The 16,602-nt window shown below is 54.7% G+C and overlaps 6 protein-coding genes across 6 annotated transcripts; 2 read left to right on the forward strand and 4 right to left on the reverse strand.

Moving 5' to 3' along the window:
* Positions 1-31: 31 nt before the first annotated feature.
* Positions 32-1,586, forward strand: CCMA1212_004106 (AP-1 complex subunit mu-1; the record flags this gene model as incomplete). The annotated part of the gene is made up of 4 exons (XM_073701424.1): positions 32-70; positions 144-272; positions 343-1,434; positions 1,506-1,586. 4 exons carry the CDS (start codon positions 32-34, stop codon positions 1,584-1,586), a joined length of 1,341 nt encoding a protein of 446 aa, XP_073560450.1.
* An 876-nt stretch (positions 1,587-2,462) lies between these two features.
* CCMA1212_004107 (uncharacterized protein) lies at positions 2,463-3,693 on the reverse strand (the record flags this gene model as incomplete). The annotated part of the gene is made up of 3 exons (XM_073701425.1): positions 2,463-2,602; positions 2,754-3,555; positions 3,688-3,693. The coding sequence occupies 3 exons, from the start codon at positions 3,691-3,693 to the stop codon at positions 2,463-2,465; spliced, it is 948 nt and encodes a 315-aa protein (XP_073560449.1).
* A 1,595-nt stretch (positions 3,694-5,288) lies between these two features.
* On the reverse strand, positions 5,289-5,507 carry CCMA1212_004108 (uncharacterized protein; the record flags this gene model as incomplete). The annotated part of the gene is made up of 1 exon (XM_073701426.1): positions 5,289-5,507. The coding sequence occupies one exon, from the start codon at positions 5,505-5,507 to the stop codon at positions 5,289-5,291; it is 219 nt and encodes a 72-aa protein (XP_073560444.1).
* Positions 5,508-6,159: 652 nt separating this feature from the next.
* CCMA1212_004109 (uncharacterized protein) lies at positions 6,160-10,553 on the reverse strand (the record flags this gene model as incomplete). Its single annotated transcript, XM_073701427.1, has 7 exons — positions 6,160-6,612; positions 6,687-6,920; positions 6,992-7,590; positions 7,647-7,743; positions 8,454-9,617; positions 9,716-10,381; positions 10,545-10,553. The coding sequence occupies 7 exons, from the start codon at positions 10,551-10,553 to the stop codon at positions 6,160-6,162; spliced, it is 3,222 nt and encodes a 1,073-aa protein (XP_073560443.1).
* Positions 10,554-15,055: 4,502 nt separating this feature from the next.
* Positions 15,056-15,496, forward strand: CCMA1212_004110 (uncharacterized protein; the record flags this gene model as incomplete). The annotated part of the gene is made up of 1 exon (XM_073701428.1): positions 15,056-15,496. The coding sequence occupies one exon, from the start codon at positions 15,056-15,058 to the stop codon at positions 15,494-15,496; it is 441 nt and encodes a 146-aa protein (XP_073560063.1).
* Positions 15,497-15,735: 239 nt separating this feature from the next.
* CCMA1212_004111 (uncharacterized protein) lies at positions 15,736-16,593 on the reverse strand (the record flags this gene model as incomplete). Its single annotated transcript, XM_073701429.1, has 2 exons — positions 15,736-16,110; positions 16,174-16,593. The coding sequence occupies 2 exons, from the start codon at positions 16,591-16,593 to the stop codon at positions 15,736-15,738; spliced, it is 795 nt and encodes a 264-aa protein (XP_073560064.1).
* Positions 16,594-16,602: the final 9 nt, after the last annotated feature.

A 16,602-nucleotide genomic window follows, 5' to 3' on the forward strand; every position in this document is an offset into this window, starting at 1 on the left:
CTCTCTTCCTCTTCCACATAATACAGTGACCATGGCGTCCGCACTCTTCTTTCTAGATCTCAAGGGCAAGGTAACGTGATTATTCGGGGGCATGATGCCCAATCGGCGCGAGACGCTGCGTACATCTAACACGACCGCTCCAGACCCTCCTCGCCCGAAACTATAGGGGTGACATTCCCATGTCCGCCGTCGAAAAGTTCCCCGTCCTCCTGTCAGAAGCCGAAGAAGAGTCTTCAGCCGTCCCGCCATGCTTCTCCCACGAAGGAATCAACGTCCGTTAGCCCTGAAAGCCGAGCCTCCGTATGAACCAAAAAGAAGAAATGCTGTCTGACACGCGCGCAGTATCTGTACATTCGCCACAACAACCTATACCTCCTGGCGCTGACGAAGCGCAACACCAACGCCGCCGGCATCCTGCTCTTCCTGCACAAGGTCGTCGAGGTCTTCACCGAGTACTTCAAGGCCTTGGAGGAAGAATCCATCCGCGACAACTTCGTCGTCATCTACGAGCTCCTCGACGAGATGATGGACTTTGGCTACCCCCAGACGACCGAATCCAAGATCCTGCAAGAGTACATCACCCAGGAGTCGCACAAGCTCGAGATCCAGGCCCGCCCGCCCATCGCCGTCACCAACGCCGTGTCGTGGCGATCCGAGGGCATCCGCTACCGCAAGAATGAAGTCTTCCTCGACGTCGTCGAGAGCCTCAACCTGCTCGTCAGCGCCAACGGCAACGTGCTGAGGAGCGAGATCCTCGGCGCCATCAAGATGAAGTGCTACCTCAGCGGCATGCCCGAGCTGCGGCTGGGGCTCAACGACAAGGTCATGTTCGAGACGACGGGCCGGTCCACGCGCGGCAAGGCCATTGAGATGGAGGACGTCAAGTTCCACCAGTGCGTGCGGCTGTCGCGCTTCGAGAACGACCGCACAATCTCCTTCATCCCCCCCGACGGCGAGTTCGAGCTCATGTCGTACCGCCTCAACACCCAGGTCAAGCCCCTGATCTGGGTCGAGTGCCTCGTCGAGTCCCACTCGGGCTCCCGCATCGAGTACATGCTCAAGGCCAAGGCCCAGTTCAAGCGACGAAGCACGGCCAACAACGTCGAGATCATCGTCCCCGTCCCCGACGATGCCGACTCCCCGCGCTTCCGGACCAACATCGGCTCCGTCCACTACGCCCCCGAGCAGAGCGCCATCGTCTGGAAGATCAAGCAGTTTGGCGGCAACAAGGAGTTCCTCATGCGCGCCGAGCTGGGCCTCCCCAGCGTCAGGGGGGACGACGAGCACGGCGGCGGCATGACGGGCGGCTTCGGAGGCAGCATGGGAGGCATCGGTGGCAAGGGCGCCAAGAGGCCCATCCAGGTCAAGTTTGAGATTCCCTACTTTACGACGAGTGGGATCCAGGTTCGATATCTCAAGATTACTGAGCCAAAGGTGAGAGGGATTCTGAAACGCTGTCACGTCCTTTTTCTTATGTCTCGGTATGCTAATTTGTGGGCTTGTAGCTTCAATACCCTTCTCTCCCATGGGTTCGATACATTACGCAGTCTGGCGACATTGCCGTTAGACTGCCTGATGTAGTCTGAGCCAGATTTATCGTCGAATTGGCTCGACTTTCATAAAAGGTACAAAGGGTACAGAACAAGAAACAAGTGGGTGACATCAGGGAAGGTATATTAATCATGCGGCGGGCCGTCTGTTCTACAAACCGGCATTACAAGGTGATATGAACGGGTGCGAGCAACAAAGCCGTAAATACTTCATGTAAAGCTTTTTTTTTCCTTCGATTTTTTATTCAAATGTATAGCGATTTAACAGGCTCAGAAAGGTTTGTGCAAGAAGGAAGAAGAAGCGTTACTGCATTGCTGGCATGATTTGCTGGCGAGAAGATAGAGGGGGGGATAAGGAAAGAAGACTAGTCAGAAGCGGGGGGGGCTTTGTTTCATAGAGAAGCCCCCAATAGGTGGTCATCACTGCAGAGGGAAGAAGCAGGTGGATGAATAGGAGTAAATGAATTGAGATTGCTTGATATCCTAGAAAATCTCATGAGGGTTAAGATATAGGTGAGAAACAAAGATGAATGGGGGAAAGGCAAAAGGCAAGAAGAAAGCAAACTGTTTAACATGAACAGGAAGAAGGAGAGGGGAGTCAAGAGGAGGAGGAGGAAGAAGAAGAATCAGTCAGGGAACCGCAGCAGGCGAGGGTCAACATAGTTCCGCGGTCTGCTGTTGCGATCAACTGTAACGTATGAGGTACTCAGCATCGACAAGCTTCGATCGACCGAGAACTGTGCTCTGGGGGGGCAGGAGAGGAGGCGGGGGAACAAAAACAGGAAGGGGGACGGGTAAAAGCACCAAATGAAGCATCGAACAAAGCAAGGCAAGCGCAAACGAGGAAAATGAATGAAATCTTGACAAGCAAAGAGGGCCAAAACCAGCAGAAACCCGCCCCGAGAGACCGGACTAGCGCCTGCTCTCCCGAACAATCACGCGCCGCCATTCCATGTCAAGGAGGTACTGTTGGTTCGAATACGCCTCGTTTTCCGGATCGTAGAAGACAGTGACGAGGAAGCCGAGTGGTTTGTCCTGAGCAGAACGGGCATCTGGAACGCCGGTTAGTATCTCGAACCATCATAGCCATGGAGCAGACCGGGTGGAGTAGCTTAGGATAGGAAAGAGATTGAAACAGAAACTGGCAATAATAACCAGCAAGAAAAGCATTACATGAACGGAAAGGGGTCGGGGACCACTTACATCCTCTGGGAGCTGCAGAATGATGCCACTCTCCGTTGCGCCATCGACCCTCCTCCAGGAATATACGCCTTGCCGCCTCGTCCCCTTCGGATGTGGCCTCGCTGAACGCCATCAGACCAAGTATGATGGGAAGCTCCCCCGAAAGTCCACGAGATGGGACCGGATCATACGGATTACGGTACGTCTTTGGCACCAAGCTTGGCATCCAGCTAGGGCTTGCTCCCGCGACGAACTTGCGCATGCCTCCACCTTGCCCCGCGGGGCTGTCCGTATGGACCGCATGTGATACCCCCGGCTGAGCTTCCGGATGATGGAAGAGCAAAGGGACTCGGGCAAGCGATCTGGCGGACAAAGGGTCTCCGACGAAGATCGCAATCGGGAGTAGGGGGTTGCAGGAAAAGACTGCTAGCTGGTTGTGCATTGTCGCGCACTGGAAGTTTCCGTCATCGCTAAGCATTGGCGACCCGTCCGAGTCGTATCTGTACAGATAGCCGGGAGGCCACGCATTGCGAGTTGTGTCGAAATCGCCCCGAAGCCACCGATATCCACGAGCCTCCGTAACTTGCCCGTTGTGATATCTCATAACGGTGCCGGTAATCTCGCCTTCGAAACCCCGGGCTTCAGATGGCGGTTCGCGGTTGAACCAATCATCTCCCCTGTTGTAACGATCGTCGTCTTTCACAACGAGTTCGTTGATCACGAACAGAAAGCTGCCGGGATCGTGGCTGAGCTGGTGATTGCTGCTACTCGCGCTGGCTTTGTGCTTGCCATTTGCCCCCGCATGCTTATGTGAGCCTCTGGCCTATGGTAGAAGACGATGGATTAGGATGCTGCTGGTTGATTCGAGAACTCCGATAGACAGCATTGAACACCCATGCCGTCCAGGGCTGAAAGCAAAGGAGAATGTATGGGCACGAAGAGCAACAATACTCACCGACATGATAACCACTGCTGCTCTCTGTAGTATAAGCCTGACGGTCGTGGGATCAGGGGTCAGGGTTGGCAGGTCGATAGGTCGATAACATGGCTTGTTCGTGGGAGGTACTACATGGTGTCTCGAGAGCCGGCGTAGAGTCTTATATCATCAACTCCGCGCTGCTCATCACGACTATCCAGAGCCTCCATAAGACGCCACAGCTATCGCTGCCCAAGGCCAGTTGCTATCAAAAGTCTACTTTCGCTCCTGGTCAAGTTAGGCCGAGATGCTACGTATTCAACGTTGCAGCACGATGAAAGCAGTTGGCCACTAGTATCAGATCGGGCCAAAGAAAGATGGGTGTTCTGCGCGGGCAGTTGAGGACATTGCGGCTCAAACCCTCTTTGCGCGGAGGACTGAGGACGAAGGTTGACGTCGACATACATAAGTGGTAGCGTCTCGTGAACGCTCGTTGCCGAACCGGTGAGAGCAGACTAAGGTGCCATTGGATCTCCGAGGTCCCTCGTATGCTTCGTTCTATCAGCCATCGCTCCCCGTCCTCTGCGCTTGCAAAGAGTACGTTGGGCTCACTCTACGTGTCCCACGACTGCGGGAGCGGCAGCTGGACCCAACACTGCTCGCATTTTTTTTTTATCAGCCCCAGTCCCGAGCTCTCCCATCCAGCGGGATGGGTATGATAGGCCGGCATAGGATGCTAAGCATACTGGCTGCTCCTTTGTAGCCACTGGGCCATAGGCTGGATGTCCCGCTTGCCTGTACTCCCACGCCACCAGCGGGTGGTTGTCCGCGGGCTTTTGAGGTAGTCCTGTCGGGGGACAGGGCTCGTCTTGTCTCTTTGGGCCGATCTGGGCTTGGAAAATTTCTCCAGCAGCTTGACCACCACCACCACCACCACTGTGGTCGTGGCCCAATAGCTGGAGGCCTTTGGGGGACCGGGGCAAAGGGGTCCATGGGCCTTGGGCTCGTAATCCCTCGAGCCTATCACTGCTCGTTTCTCCGTGTGCTGTGTGGTAATAAGACTGCGGAATGGGGGCTCCCAACCATGGCTCCCTCGGAGTGAAAAAAGGGCCGCCGGTTTTTCTGATGGCATCCTATGAAAAGCACCATCATGCACGTCGAGCAATCCCGGTTTCGAATCCCACGTGTGGGGGCCTGGGGGGGTAATGTACTCGTACGCAATGCGAGAACCGTTTGAGAATCTCAGTTCGAAGCAATCGCCGCATTGTCAACGGATGCGACAAGAGGCCATGTCCCAGCCAGAGTAACACCGTTCGTGCTAGCCGAGACAGGCGGCAAGTCATAGCCATGGGTGGAAAGGGAAAAGGCAGAGAGAGCAGTATATCGGGAGACAACAAGGCCGTACAGCGGACTCGCCAGGTGTCGGGGTTTCAGCAGCCGAACAGCCAGTTACAAGACAACATGATCTGCGGCCCTGTACAGTTGGAGGGTCGCACAAACTCTGGACACTGGCATTAGCCTCTTGCCTGATACTGGCGGGAAAAATTGTCGGGTAGAGCACTGTCCGTTCCCGAAAGTCTTTTTCTCACATGTTCTCCTGAAAGTGAAGTTGTCAGGCAAATTACACACGCAGGAGGGTTTCATGGCATCGATGGGTTGACGGACACAATCTGCCAAACAGGGCGGAAATACACGATTTCCCAGTCACGCTCCGGCCGATGGCCCTTCGTATTCCACGCCATCTTTGCAGCGACGTGAACATCTGCATTGTCGTGGGTGAATTCCAAGGGCCATCCGAAGCACGGCAAGCCACAATGATTCATCGTGCGACTTGACATACAATCGCGATGCATAGACATGTCGAGTATGCCGATCAAGGGGTGAATGACCAGTGTGGCCAAGCCTTCGTTGAACTGTTAGTCAAGGGCCACAACCTTGCTGCACTTCTGTCGGCTTACCCAGCGGTTTCAGACCCATTCCCCCCATGAACAACATGAGAGGGCACTGTGGCGGCCATCAGCCGCTGTATGAGACGTAATGTGTGATATCACGACTCATGTGATAGGCAATGGACCCGATGGAGGATGTGATGTGCATTTCAAGGGTCTAGCAGTGCTCGAGGACGGACAGATTGGCGAGAGGCCACGAAGACTTCGCACCCGATAATAGACAGGAGAAGGATGTCTGAGTGAAATATTTACGATCATAAAGACAGAGAAGAGAGATATAAGGGGGTTCTCCCAGACAAAATCACGGGCGGTTGCCTTATTTTTGGTTGCCTTGCTAGGTATGTGGTTTGACAAGCCGTGTGGTTCGCGACCACTGTGGATCCAAACTTAAGTGAGGCTCGCCGCTTGGTTACGCATGTTGATATGCCTTTTTTTTTTTCTTCCTTTGGCCGCTCAAAGTCCCGGTGGTGGCTCGTTTTGCTCCGATTGTGATATTGTCTCGCCCGTGGTCGCCCGGAAGATTTTATGTCGAAGGGAAAGGAGCAGGAACTGCGACGTCGTTTCAATCCGACCGCCGGGCTTTCTTATTTGGCGCCGAGGACTCATCCGTACCGGCGGCATCTGAGGCGAGGCCGAGTAAGTAGGTTTTAGCCTCTTGGATTAATCGCTTTTCCCCCAATCTCACTGTAACGGCGGCTTTATGCCGCTCGCTAATGCCGCTACCGGAAAGAATTCGTTCGTCTTCTGCGATGGAAGTTGGGTAGCGTGACGCAAGGGCATCAAGCGCTCTGATGAGTACGGTATGCTGGATCTCGTCGCGTTTCCGCTTGTCAGGAATACTGGATGGAACCGCCTTGCGAATGGCCTTGAGCAGCGATTTCAGCTGATCCCTGAGGTCCTCTGGTAACTCGCTAAACCTAGCCGAACCAGTCAACGTGCCGTCTGGGTTGGGCTCCTCTGTTTCTCGTTCCAGCACAAACGTATCCTCGAGCTCATCCGAATCAAGGTACTCTCGCTTATTTGATATCAGCCTGTGTCATCAAGTAAAGGAAAATGGGAGGGGAAAGAGGAGCGTATGGAAAGACTTACTGCATTGTCCAGCTGCTCACTTGACAAGCCCAGGCTAGCGGCCACGGATTCCTCGATCAAAGTCCAGGGAAGCTCGACAACGTCATAGCGAGAGTGCTTCGGCGTGACGTAGCCATAGCGACGGAGAAGCTCCGAGTTGGGGAGCGGGCCGTAATAGTTGAAGATTTCTTCGCCAGCGTTGATGGTCCGTAATGCTGTCACTGTAAGAGCGTCGTCTCCGTAGTTGACGTGTGCCTGTAGGATAGCGCGAGATTAGTTGGTTGCACGGCAATCGGCAGGCAGATTCGTCATCGATGGCATCGTACGTTATACTCAGCGTCAGCATTGAGGATATCAGCCATTGGCACCATGCCCATCGTGGACTTTGTCTCGCGCTCCTCGACCCATTCTTCGGTGTCATCTTCGTCCTCCTCATCCTCGTTCTGGAAGTCGAAAGCGTAGGACATGATGGTGCTTCCCATGCGGTGAGCCAGCTCGATGAGGTCGTCGTCACTGTAGGTCTGGCTGGTTGGGAAAAGATGATGGTTCGCACGGACGGCAGGCAGGATCTTGTCATGAAACATCTTCTCTGCACTCTCCTTGCCCACCTTTGACCGCGTAGCGCTGGCCTGAAGTTCGTCAAGCTCAGCGTCAGACCAGAACATGGGCGTCTCGAAAGACGCAGGAAGGACGTCAATGTAGGGCTTCCATTTCGACCCGCTGCCCTTGAAGTACTCGTACATCATGACGATAATCAGAGTGCTCCAGGGATCTTGCTGTGGCTTGTCATCCACCTCCATGGCCGTCTCCTGGTTGAGGAAGATGTCTGGGAGCTTCTCTTTCAGCTCGGACGTCTCAGAGCTGACGATGCCGCTTCTTGGTACGGTAAACAAGACCGTTTCAGCAGGGATGTCCTGGAGGGCCACTGCCGTATCATTGTTAATTAACCAGCATGACATGCAAAGCCATTGGGCCACGAACCTATACCGCGGCCTGCATTTCTTTCACGGAGGTCAGTGATCTCGACATGCTCATGGAACGTTGACCCGGGAAGCGCCTTGAACCACTCCAGGAACGCCTTCGTTCTGCTGTCAAAATCCGCGGCAGACATTGTCAAGTCAGCTCAGAGGAGCGCAGTATCTGAGGTGAAAAGAGAAAAGTACGAGGATCAAGAATTGTTGGTGATTTGGGCGTGAAGATAGAATCTTTTACAAGAGGCAAGGGCAGGCATTATCATCACAGTGCATGTGTCCGCGATAGGCGCCGTAAAATTTTGCTCGCACGGAGTACTCGGTAAGCACCCTTGTTTAGCGCAAGGCCTCGGTACCTTCCGATAGCTCCTTCCCCAGAAGCTGAGGCACCATCGCGAGATCTTCGTTGGAACTTCTACTCTTCTTAATCAGCCTTACCTTACCTTACCTCACCTACACATATCGAGAGGCAATATATCAGACAGCACTGGCATTACCACCTAACTTGAGGTAACGGCCCTCTCTATTTGCTGCTTCCTGGATGCTATCTCCATGTGTCTCTCAACATAAGGAGTGGTGAGCATCTTCCGATTTTTTCTTGCTGTTCTCGCGAGACGGTCCACTTCGTCGGTTCCTTCATAACCCTGCATTCTGTCGCTGGAAACGCGTACTCAGCAGCTGCAAATCTGTCCAAGATGGCATTCCATGTGATCAGTTCTGGTGAGCGCTTATTCGCTTAATCGTCAACCTTGACTTTCTTGGTGGTTTCTCTCTTTTTGGGTCGCAGCCATTCTTCCATGCCCGGCGGCCAATATACCCGATTCTGCTTCCCTCCCATTGCGCATTCTTCTGGGCTAATAGTATCTACAGCGCATGATCCTCCGTTCTCATCGGGAGGAATGTTTTTCTCCGCCTTCTTGGCCCTTTTGGTCTCCTTCTTGAGCTCGTCGTCCCTTTCGTAGGGAACGATGTCGTTGAAGAGGTCCCATCCCGGGAGTCTGAACGTCCTCATGAGCTCGAAGACGGCCTGCTCCTTGTCCTTCGCCTCGATCATCAAGTCCATGTCTGGAGCACAAGGCGGCAGGGTTTTGACGCGCGCTGAGTGTTTGCGTCGGTCCCTTGGCGTGACGGCGTCTGCTACGGGCTCGCTGTAATGCATCTTTTGCTTGATGTTCTTCCTCGTCCACGTCCTTGCGATGCGATCGTAAAGGCCCATGATATCCCGGGTGCCCTCGCGAATACTGGGGTCGAAGACGATGTTGTGATGGTGATAGTCCAGCACCAGGGGGATGTTTAGTTCCTCGCAGACGGGTAGCAAGTCATGGACACTCCAGGAGACGTCGTCGTTCTCCAGGACCAGTCTCATCTTCACTCCATCTGACAGCTTGGCATAATTTTGGCGAAAGCGATCCAATGTGGCCGCCTTGTCGCCATATACACCGCCCATGTGCAAGATCATGACGGCGTCTCGGTCTGACTGGTCCGGCAGTTTCAACAAGGACAGCATCTCATGATGGTATTCAAGGTCCCTGAAAGCTGAATCTACAACTTCCTTCCGAGGACTAGCGATTTGCGTATACTGACCAGGGTGTGTTGTGAGACGATGGCCAAGCCCAGCAGCTACCCGACCCGCTTCAGCCAGCACATCGGCGGCGAAGGGGGCGAGTTTGTAGCCATATTCCTCGTGGCTCGCAAAGGGGAACATTTCGCTGCTGAGTCGCATGAATCTGATGCCGTACTTTTCGTTCCATTGCAGCATCTTGACAATGTCTCTGGCATTTGCGAGACCCAGCTCCTGAACGAACTTCAGACCGCGCTGGACATCTGGCGGCTGCGTCTTGTCAGGCCGGTTTTTCGTGCTATGCTCCGGCTGTGTTGGGTCTTGGAGAGGATGCCTGTGCTCGATTATCGAGGCAATGCGGCAAGTCCGAGACGAAAAGACAGGAGGGTTAGCTGCTCTGAGGTATGTGTTGAGACAAGCCTAGTTACCCTTGTATTAGCTTCTGCTACATGCACCGGGGATTGTGCATTACCATGGTTTCAGAAGCTGAGATCGAGTTTGAGCATATAAAGACTCACATATCCTAGTCGGCCTTTCCACGGCAAAGGTAGCACGTCGCTATTCACAGGCGGCGCCCTCCTCGCGCTTCGTTCGACAACTTGGGCATCTGCTTTTTCCTCGGGTGCATCAACCGCATCCACATCGGCGTCCAGTCCAGCGTCGTCAACGCTGAGTGTTTCTACGGTTCTAGTCTCGGGCTTTTTCTCGCGGCCGGCCTTTGACTGTCTCAAGACGGCCGACCTGAGCCTGAAGGCCTCTTCTCGAACCTTTGCGGTATCGCACCCAGACAGATCCGATGTCTCCACGGCTAATCGCTGGATCTTGACTGCGCTTTGAAGCTTCATCCCCATCTCCCCAAGCTCCCTCATGGTGCGTTCAAACGCTTCCTGAGAAGCCGTTGGGCTGACGACCGTACCCATGGCCTCTTCCGATGGGTCTCCTTGCCGGAAATCATCGTCCTGCCGGCTGGCACCTCGGTTGGCCCTTCTGGAACTCCGCCTGACTTTGGTGGCAGGCTGCGGGTCGGCTACCGCGACGTCGACCTTCTTCCTCTTGGGTGCCATTGCATGGGAATAACGAACGACGACGAGCGGCTGATGCGAAGCTAGTCGCGAGACGAGTGGAAGTCGTCGGAAGCCACCAAGGAGCGCCACGGTGCTGGGTTGCAAGAACAAAGGGCGGAGCTGGATTTGTCAGGCACATGAAGCACCTCTCGCCGGGACATTTATATAGGAGGGCTTCTCAACATGGACGACTCGAGCGTGTGGGTGCTGATGGATGCTGTGGCAATCAGTATGTGGACAGCGGCCAATGTGTTGTGCTTGTTGCGCGTATGATTTGCCGCACAGGAGGCATGGCGAGCAAAAGGGGAAGTGGGCGAGACCAAGGACAAAGTGAAGGCAGACACCAAGCAAACCAGGGTACCACAGCAAGGACGGAGGCCTCGATCCGTGCCCAGATGCCAGATTCAACGATTCATGGCCATGACCCCGATGAAGTCATGAGCCACCCTTTCACCTCGATCGGGATCGTGCGCAGGTGGATACGTACCAGCTCCACCGGGGACGTCTAAAGGCGGCGGGCGAATGGCGATCCGGCTACTGTCTCAAAGGCGGAATCTGAAATTGCGCTTTCGCTCTGGGGATCTTGCATCTGCTGGGGCGAAGGGGTCAGAGCTAGGCCGGGTTGAACGACGCCTTTGCCAGAGTGACATGTTGGAGGACGGGAGCTTAAGGAACAGAGAGATCTTTGTTCTTGCCTAGGCTTTGACAAGCATCATCACACAGTGGTTGAGCTTCCGGGAGCTCCTAGCGTCAACTCTACTCTGGTGAAGGGGTTATGCTGCACCACCGCATCACCCTGATGTAACCCTCCTAGTCTCCCCTTGCCTGTGCCTGGTGGCACGGAGCAGTGTTTCCGAATACTGTGAGTGTCGAGGAATGGAATATGGGCGCGGAGCTCTATATCCGCTAGACTGCCAGCAAGGCAACAGCGAAAAGACAATGGGAGGCGCAGAGGCAGGCCATCCGAGGCGAGTTGCATGACTTGGCAATAGCCAATGCTTTGGTCTTGTCAATTCTCATCCGCGTCATCCACGCCCAGTCTCTCGACATGTGAGCACAAGAGATTGCTTGCTTCGCACGGCCACCACATAATGCAGCGTACACGGGGCTGACGGGTGACTTCGGTACTAGTCGCCTTACCCTAGAGTTACACTGTATCGGCACTACTATGTAGTGATGCAGGTTCCCCAGAATCACAAAGGGCGTACAAGTAACGGTTCAGTTTCGCTGCATTGCCCAAGTGCTTGAAGTTTACCAGCACGCAAGTTCTGGTTGAACAAACTGCCGAAGAGGCGCCGCTCTCAGTTCGTACTGTCACCCCTGATGAAGTCATACGCGGGTGGAGACTCATCACCAGTACGAACAATGTCATTCATTCACCGTCTGTGGTGCCTCTCGGGAGTGGCTTTCCAGTCCTTCCACTATCGTTACAATCTTTCAGTCTTTGTATGAGCCTTTATGAATACCTAGAGCTCAAGAGGTTTAAGCAGCGTTCGGCTCTGCATCTGTATGTTTAAATTTGAGATGCTGGATAACCAAGTCGGGGTGCCGGGCGGCCACCTCCTTCATCCAGGCTAAGAGCTGAGAGCACGAGGGCAGAGTCTTGCTGTGGTAATGATGGATGCAGCGTGGCGACCAGCCGAAGCTCGGTCGGAGAAGTTGAATTCAGTGTGTGGAGTTTACGGGACGTTCGGGTTGCTTATAAGTACCTTAGTTTGAACGGCATTGGGGCCCCTGCACGCATCGAGCGTTTCGGAGCATCTGTTCCAACATCATGTGCGATGTGCTTACGCCTTTGCAAACAAAATAGACTGAATTTCACCACCCAAGTCTGGAATTGTTCGGCTGTATGCATGGTCGGCGACTACCGAGAATGCATGTTAGACGCTGCGTGGCAAGGCAAGCTGGACTTCTCCCAAGCTGGTGGGTAGATACTGGACAAAGACGCTTGTCTACCTGTAGTACTTTGCCGTCAACTGGCGGTTTGACAGATCTCTTCCATAGGTACCTAATCTCCCTAAACTCTAGCCAACCCTAGACCGCTCGCTTCAGCTACTTGTATGAAGGCATGCCTCGTTTCTCGTACTTTGTACACGAGTACCTTGCATATGCAGACCTCGATTCATCTCGGTCGCCGAAATACTACTATCTACTGGGTTACCGAGAAGGATATCATCGGTCATCGCAGGGTCCTTGGAGGAACACGAAGAGGGAGGAAGGCTGCCGAACCCCTCCCCTCGTCGCTTGTCAGATATCAATCGACCCATGGGCTACTAGAATCGGCTGATGACAACCCCCAATCCCAATCGACACCCTGTGAAGGAAGCGTGCATTGAGTTGGGCCCAATGAGGGCTGCTGTGGGATGTGACGCTTTATCGATTCTCCCTGCAGCTGTTGGAGTCCATTGGGTTGCTTTGCTGGCAGCTGTACATGAGGATGAACTCGTAAACTGACCATATACAGCCCTCTCTAGAGAGGCTAGTTCTTTCAACGACAGCAGGGCGAGGCTGAGCTGAACCGAAATCGTACTCGTACAGTAACCAGGTAACTCCGTACTCCGAACCTGGAAAGTCTGTCATGCATGCGGTTTGTTCTGGCGAGACGGGAAAGGCGAGTCAGTGAACCAACATGCGTCTGCATACGGAGTACATCTCTGACATGATGGCAAAGGCTGGGAAGACTGCAAAGAAGCAGTCCGCCGTGGCAACAGAACGAAGCCCTCTCATATTCAATGGAAACAGTCACAGTATGGGCAGACGCGGGAGATGCCCATTATTTACGGTGCCATGTGCCCTAGGGGTCTATCATTGGTCGACCCTCGTACTAGCATAGCAGCACGGGGTTGCAGGACGCATCTGCATCCGTGGGGAGGCCGGATTCTCTGCGCAGAGCAGAAACTAGTTCAAAAAGGGGCGAATTCATATCTTGACTGGCACGTCAAAGTCTTCACCATCCTTGCCCGCTGTTGCGGCGAGAATAGTCAACTGCGATGCGTATCTGAGCAACATGAACTGAGGCCAACAGGCTTCATGTGTCTTGGCCGCCACCACCAACCACTTATCTTACGACTACTCCTCCATCCCCGTACAAGTACTGGTACTGCTTGCGTCTAGAACCAGGCCACAATAGGGAGCTTTCTTCTCTCTTTGCTCTCGTCATGTCTCGGCACTTCGTTTCGGTTAGCACGCAAGCCGGGACGAAAAGCCGTGAGTCTAGGCACAGGCAGGCAACTGAGACAAAGACCCAAAGGAAAACCAGTTTTGGAGCGATAATGTCGCAGTTTGCTTTCACCTCTTGTCTCTTGTCTCTTCTGTGTTTCTCCCCGTGTATCAGCCAAGGTATTCTTGCAGAAAATACCTACTACTCATCAGTCAAAGCACGGCAGCGTCCCGCAACGGAGAAAAGGTAAATGACTAGCGGGATAAGAATCCGCAAGTGCCGCAGCGGGCCAGATGATGCAGAGTCTGGAACAGCGATTGTTTGCCGCGATGTGGGCGTCGATGTCTATTATTATAAGGTACGGTACCTATACGAGATATCGATGAGGTAGCTTCTTTCAGATGGGTGGATAAGAGACGAGGATGCTGAAAAAGGAGGGAGAACTCAAACCAGCAGAGTCAGCGAAAGAAGCAAGAGGAAAAGAGCTGTCAAGTAGCGGACGCATCGACTCTGCCACTCAAAAGCCGTGGTCAACCAAGCACAAGGACGATGCAACGGCATGTTACTATCAAATGTGCGGGAGGGCGGAGGTCAGGGCTGTGATACGGGGGATACAGAGCGCACGGCATGACGGCTTGTGCGAATGGAGAGGCGGTTGAATGTGACACCACCTTGGGGAAACACGGCCTGCTGTTGGTGTGTGCTGCTCATGATGCAGCCAAGGAGGGATTGCATGTGTGCAAAAGTGTCAGCGACGATACTCTGCAGGTGAGAAGTCCCTCCCACATGAGAAGGCTCGAATCGAATCGCAGGCAACGAGACAGGGGATAGTCCTGTTCGGTGTGCTATTTTGGCCTCAGGCCTCGACCTTGACGCCCCCTCTCCCATCCAACAGCTTGGAGCTGCGTGTCTCATCCTCATCCCTACATGTACTTGCATGCCGTCCTATGACTGACGCAACCAAGGTCACTTAGTGGTATTACTACCACGTATGATAACCCACGCTTCTCGCGGATACTGGTATCGTATCAGATGCTGCCGGACCGCGTGTACGTACTGATACACGCCGGGGGACAATATGGAGATCGAGAAGTGACGGGAGAGCCCAAGTGGGCAACTGGGCGCCTCAACCAGCCTCTGGAGCGGCGACAGATCGACTTTTCGGCGCGGCCACGACCAGGGCCTGCAGCCACCACGTTTTCGGACCATGGCCGCGGCCTCTGGAAGCGTGAAACCCGGCGTCGCAGTGCATTCCAGCGTCCTCCCGGATCATCCGCCCGCCTGCTCTGTACGAGTACGGTACAGGGACGGGGTCGAGAGGCTGCTCGCCTTTTGCCTTGCTGGAGGTCTGGCATCTAATCCCTTACGTACTGGACGACTGCTCGGAGTCATGGCCAAGTGGCCATCTCGCCTCCCTTCAGCCTTACGAGTACCCTAGGTGTACACAGACACTCGTGTCACGTCTGCCGCTTCGATGTCTCTTTTCAGCTCGAGAGGAGGAAGGCGTCTTGTATCCGTATGCACGTCTGCAAGAAGCACACGAAGGATGCAGCATGGTAAATAATCATGGTGTTTAGCCAAAGAAAAAAGCTGCCGTTCCCTAGCGGCGCCGGCATCAATGACCCTCTCTGCACATGCCATCCTGGAACCAACAGCTTCTTGACGGTGCAGATTATTTGCAGGCACGAGCGCTTCCCGCACCAAGCTCCAGTCCCTCCGTCACCCAGCGCAGGCCCAAGCTCCCCGACATGCGACGTCCTGCTAGCGATCTTGTTCCTTTGATTGACGGGTCTGAGCAAGGTCGACGAAACGAAAGAGCGCAGGCGACCGCCCTCGACTTGGCTAGAGCTTCCGCGCCTGGACTCTGGACCACGTTTTTTTTCTCGTCCATGGGCTTCCCCCTTGTCCGCCTCCCCGAGCCTGGCTGGATCCCGCTTGGTCGGTTCAGGGAAGCGCAGAGACGACGAGACAAAAGGGCGCCGCACAGCGTCCAACGGCAGCGCGACATCTTATCGACGCTCCTCGATTCACCTGCCGATGCTAGTCCCGCATTGTCCGCGTCCCGGGACCCTTGATGGCACAGTGTCACATCAGGTCCAAGCCTCTTCCAGTCCCCCGTCCCAAGCGTTCTCAGAGGGCTCATCCTTCGGCACATCAGCACCAGCACCGGCTTGGCCTCATCTGGCCAGGCCTTGGCTCGAAAAAAGAGTCCCCTGGTCGGCTGGGTCCTAGTCTGGCAGTTGCGTGCTAGAGGCCGGCCAAACAGAGGCAACGGCGACCCTCCTCGAGCGTCCGTTTTGTGATTGAATGTTGGTCAGCCCTGGTCGAGGACGCACAGTAGGCCCGGCAGCATCTCCACTGCTTCACCCCACAGGCTGGGAGGCGTCGACGATGGAATGTCCGTGGACTTTTCGCGACGAGCTGAGCAGAGACAGCTGAAGTTGATGGCTCTTGTGATGTCTTTGTACTTGTAGCTCTGCGCCAACGAGCCATTCGATGGGTGTAAATGGATGCAAGTACTGACTGAAGCAGAGTTAACGTCAGGTCGCCATTCGCCTCCCTGCAGATGCAGATGCAGATGCAGTCCAGGCTGTCTGAGCTTGAAGCAACCGAAGCTCTCGACTCCAGCCCGCCAACATGTACCGGTACCTCGCATCTCCCGGCGCCATTGCAACCCCCCGCAGCCGCCCTACAGCGCCCAGCAGCAGCGCTACAAGCTAGTCGCCCGAGCGGCCTAGCGCCCCAAAGGCACCGCCAAATGCAGTAAACAGTGCTGGCCTCGCAGCGGCGTGTGGCGCCTAGCTTGCTTGCTCAGCAGCGCGCCGACAGCAAGCACGACGGCTCCTGGCTCGGCCCAGAACCGGCGATAATGCGCGGCCGACGATGCTGGGGCCCTATTCCTGCGCGCAGATAACATGGTCGCCTCGCGAGTTGGCCGCTTACCGCCGACCTCTTCGTTTCTTCTCCCCAATTGACGGCCGTCCGTCTCTCTCATCAACTGACTATCAGCTGCATTATCAGCATCGTCGCGCGCAGGACAGACGACACAGACGAGCCAGAGCAAATACTCAATTGCACAAGCCGGCACAGACCCAACGCCTCGACTGGCCAGCGGCGCTCTTGAGGCTGGATTGGATTTGTCCGCAAGCCGAAGGCCAGCGACTCGTGGCATCGGTGGGTG

This window comes from Trichoderma ghanense (assembly GCF_004382785.1).
Source record: "Trichoderma ghanense strain CCMA-1212 chromosome Unknown scaffold_3, whole genome shotgun sequence".
In the NCBI taxonomy this organism is placed as follows: Eukaryota; Fungi; Ascomycota; class Sordariomycetes; order Hypocreales; family Hypocreaceae; genus Trichoderma; species Trichoderma ghanense.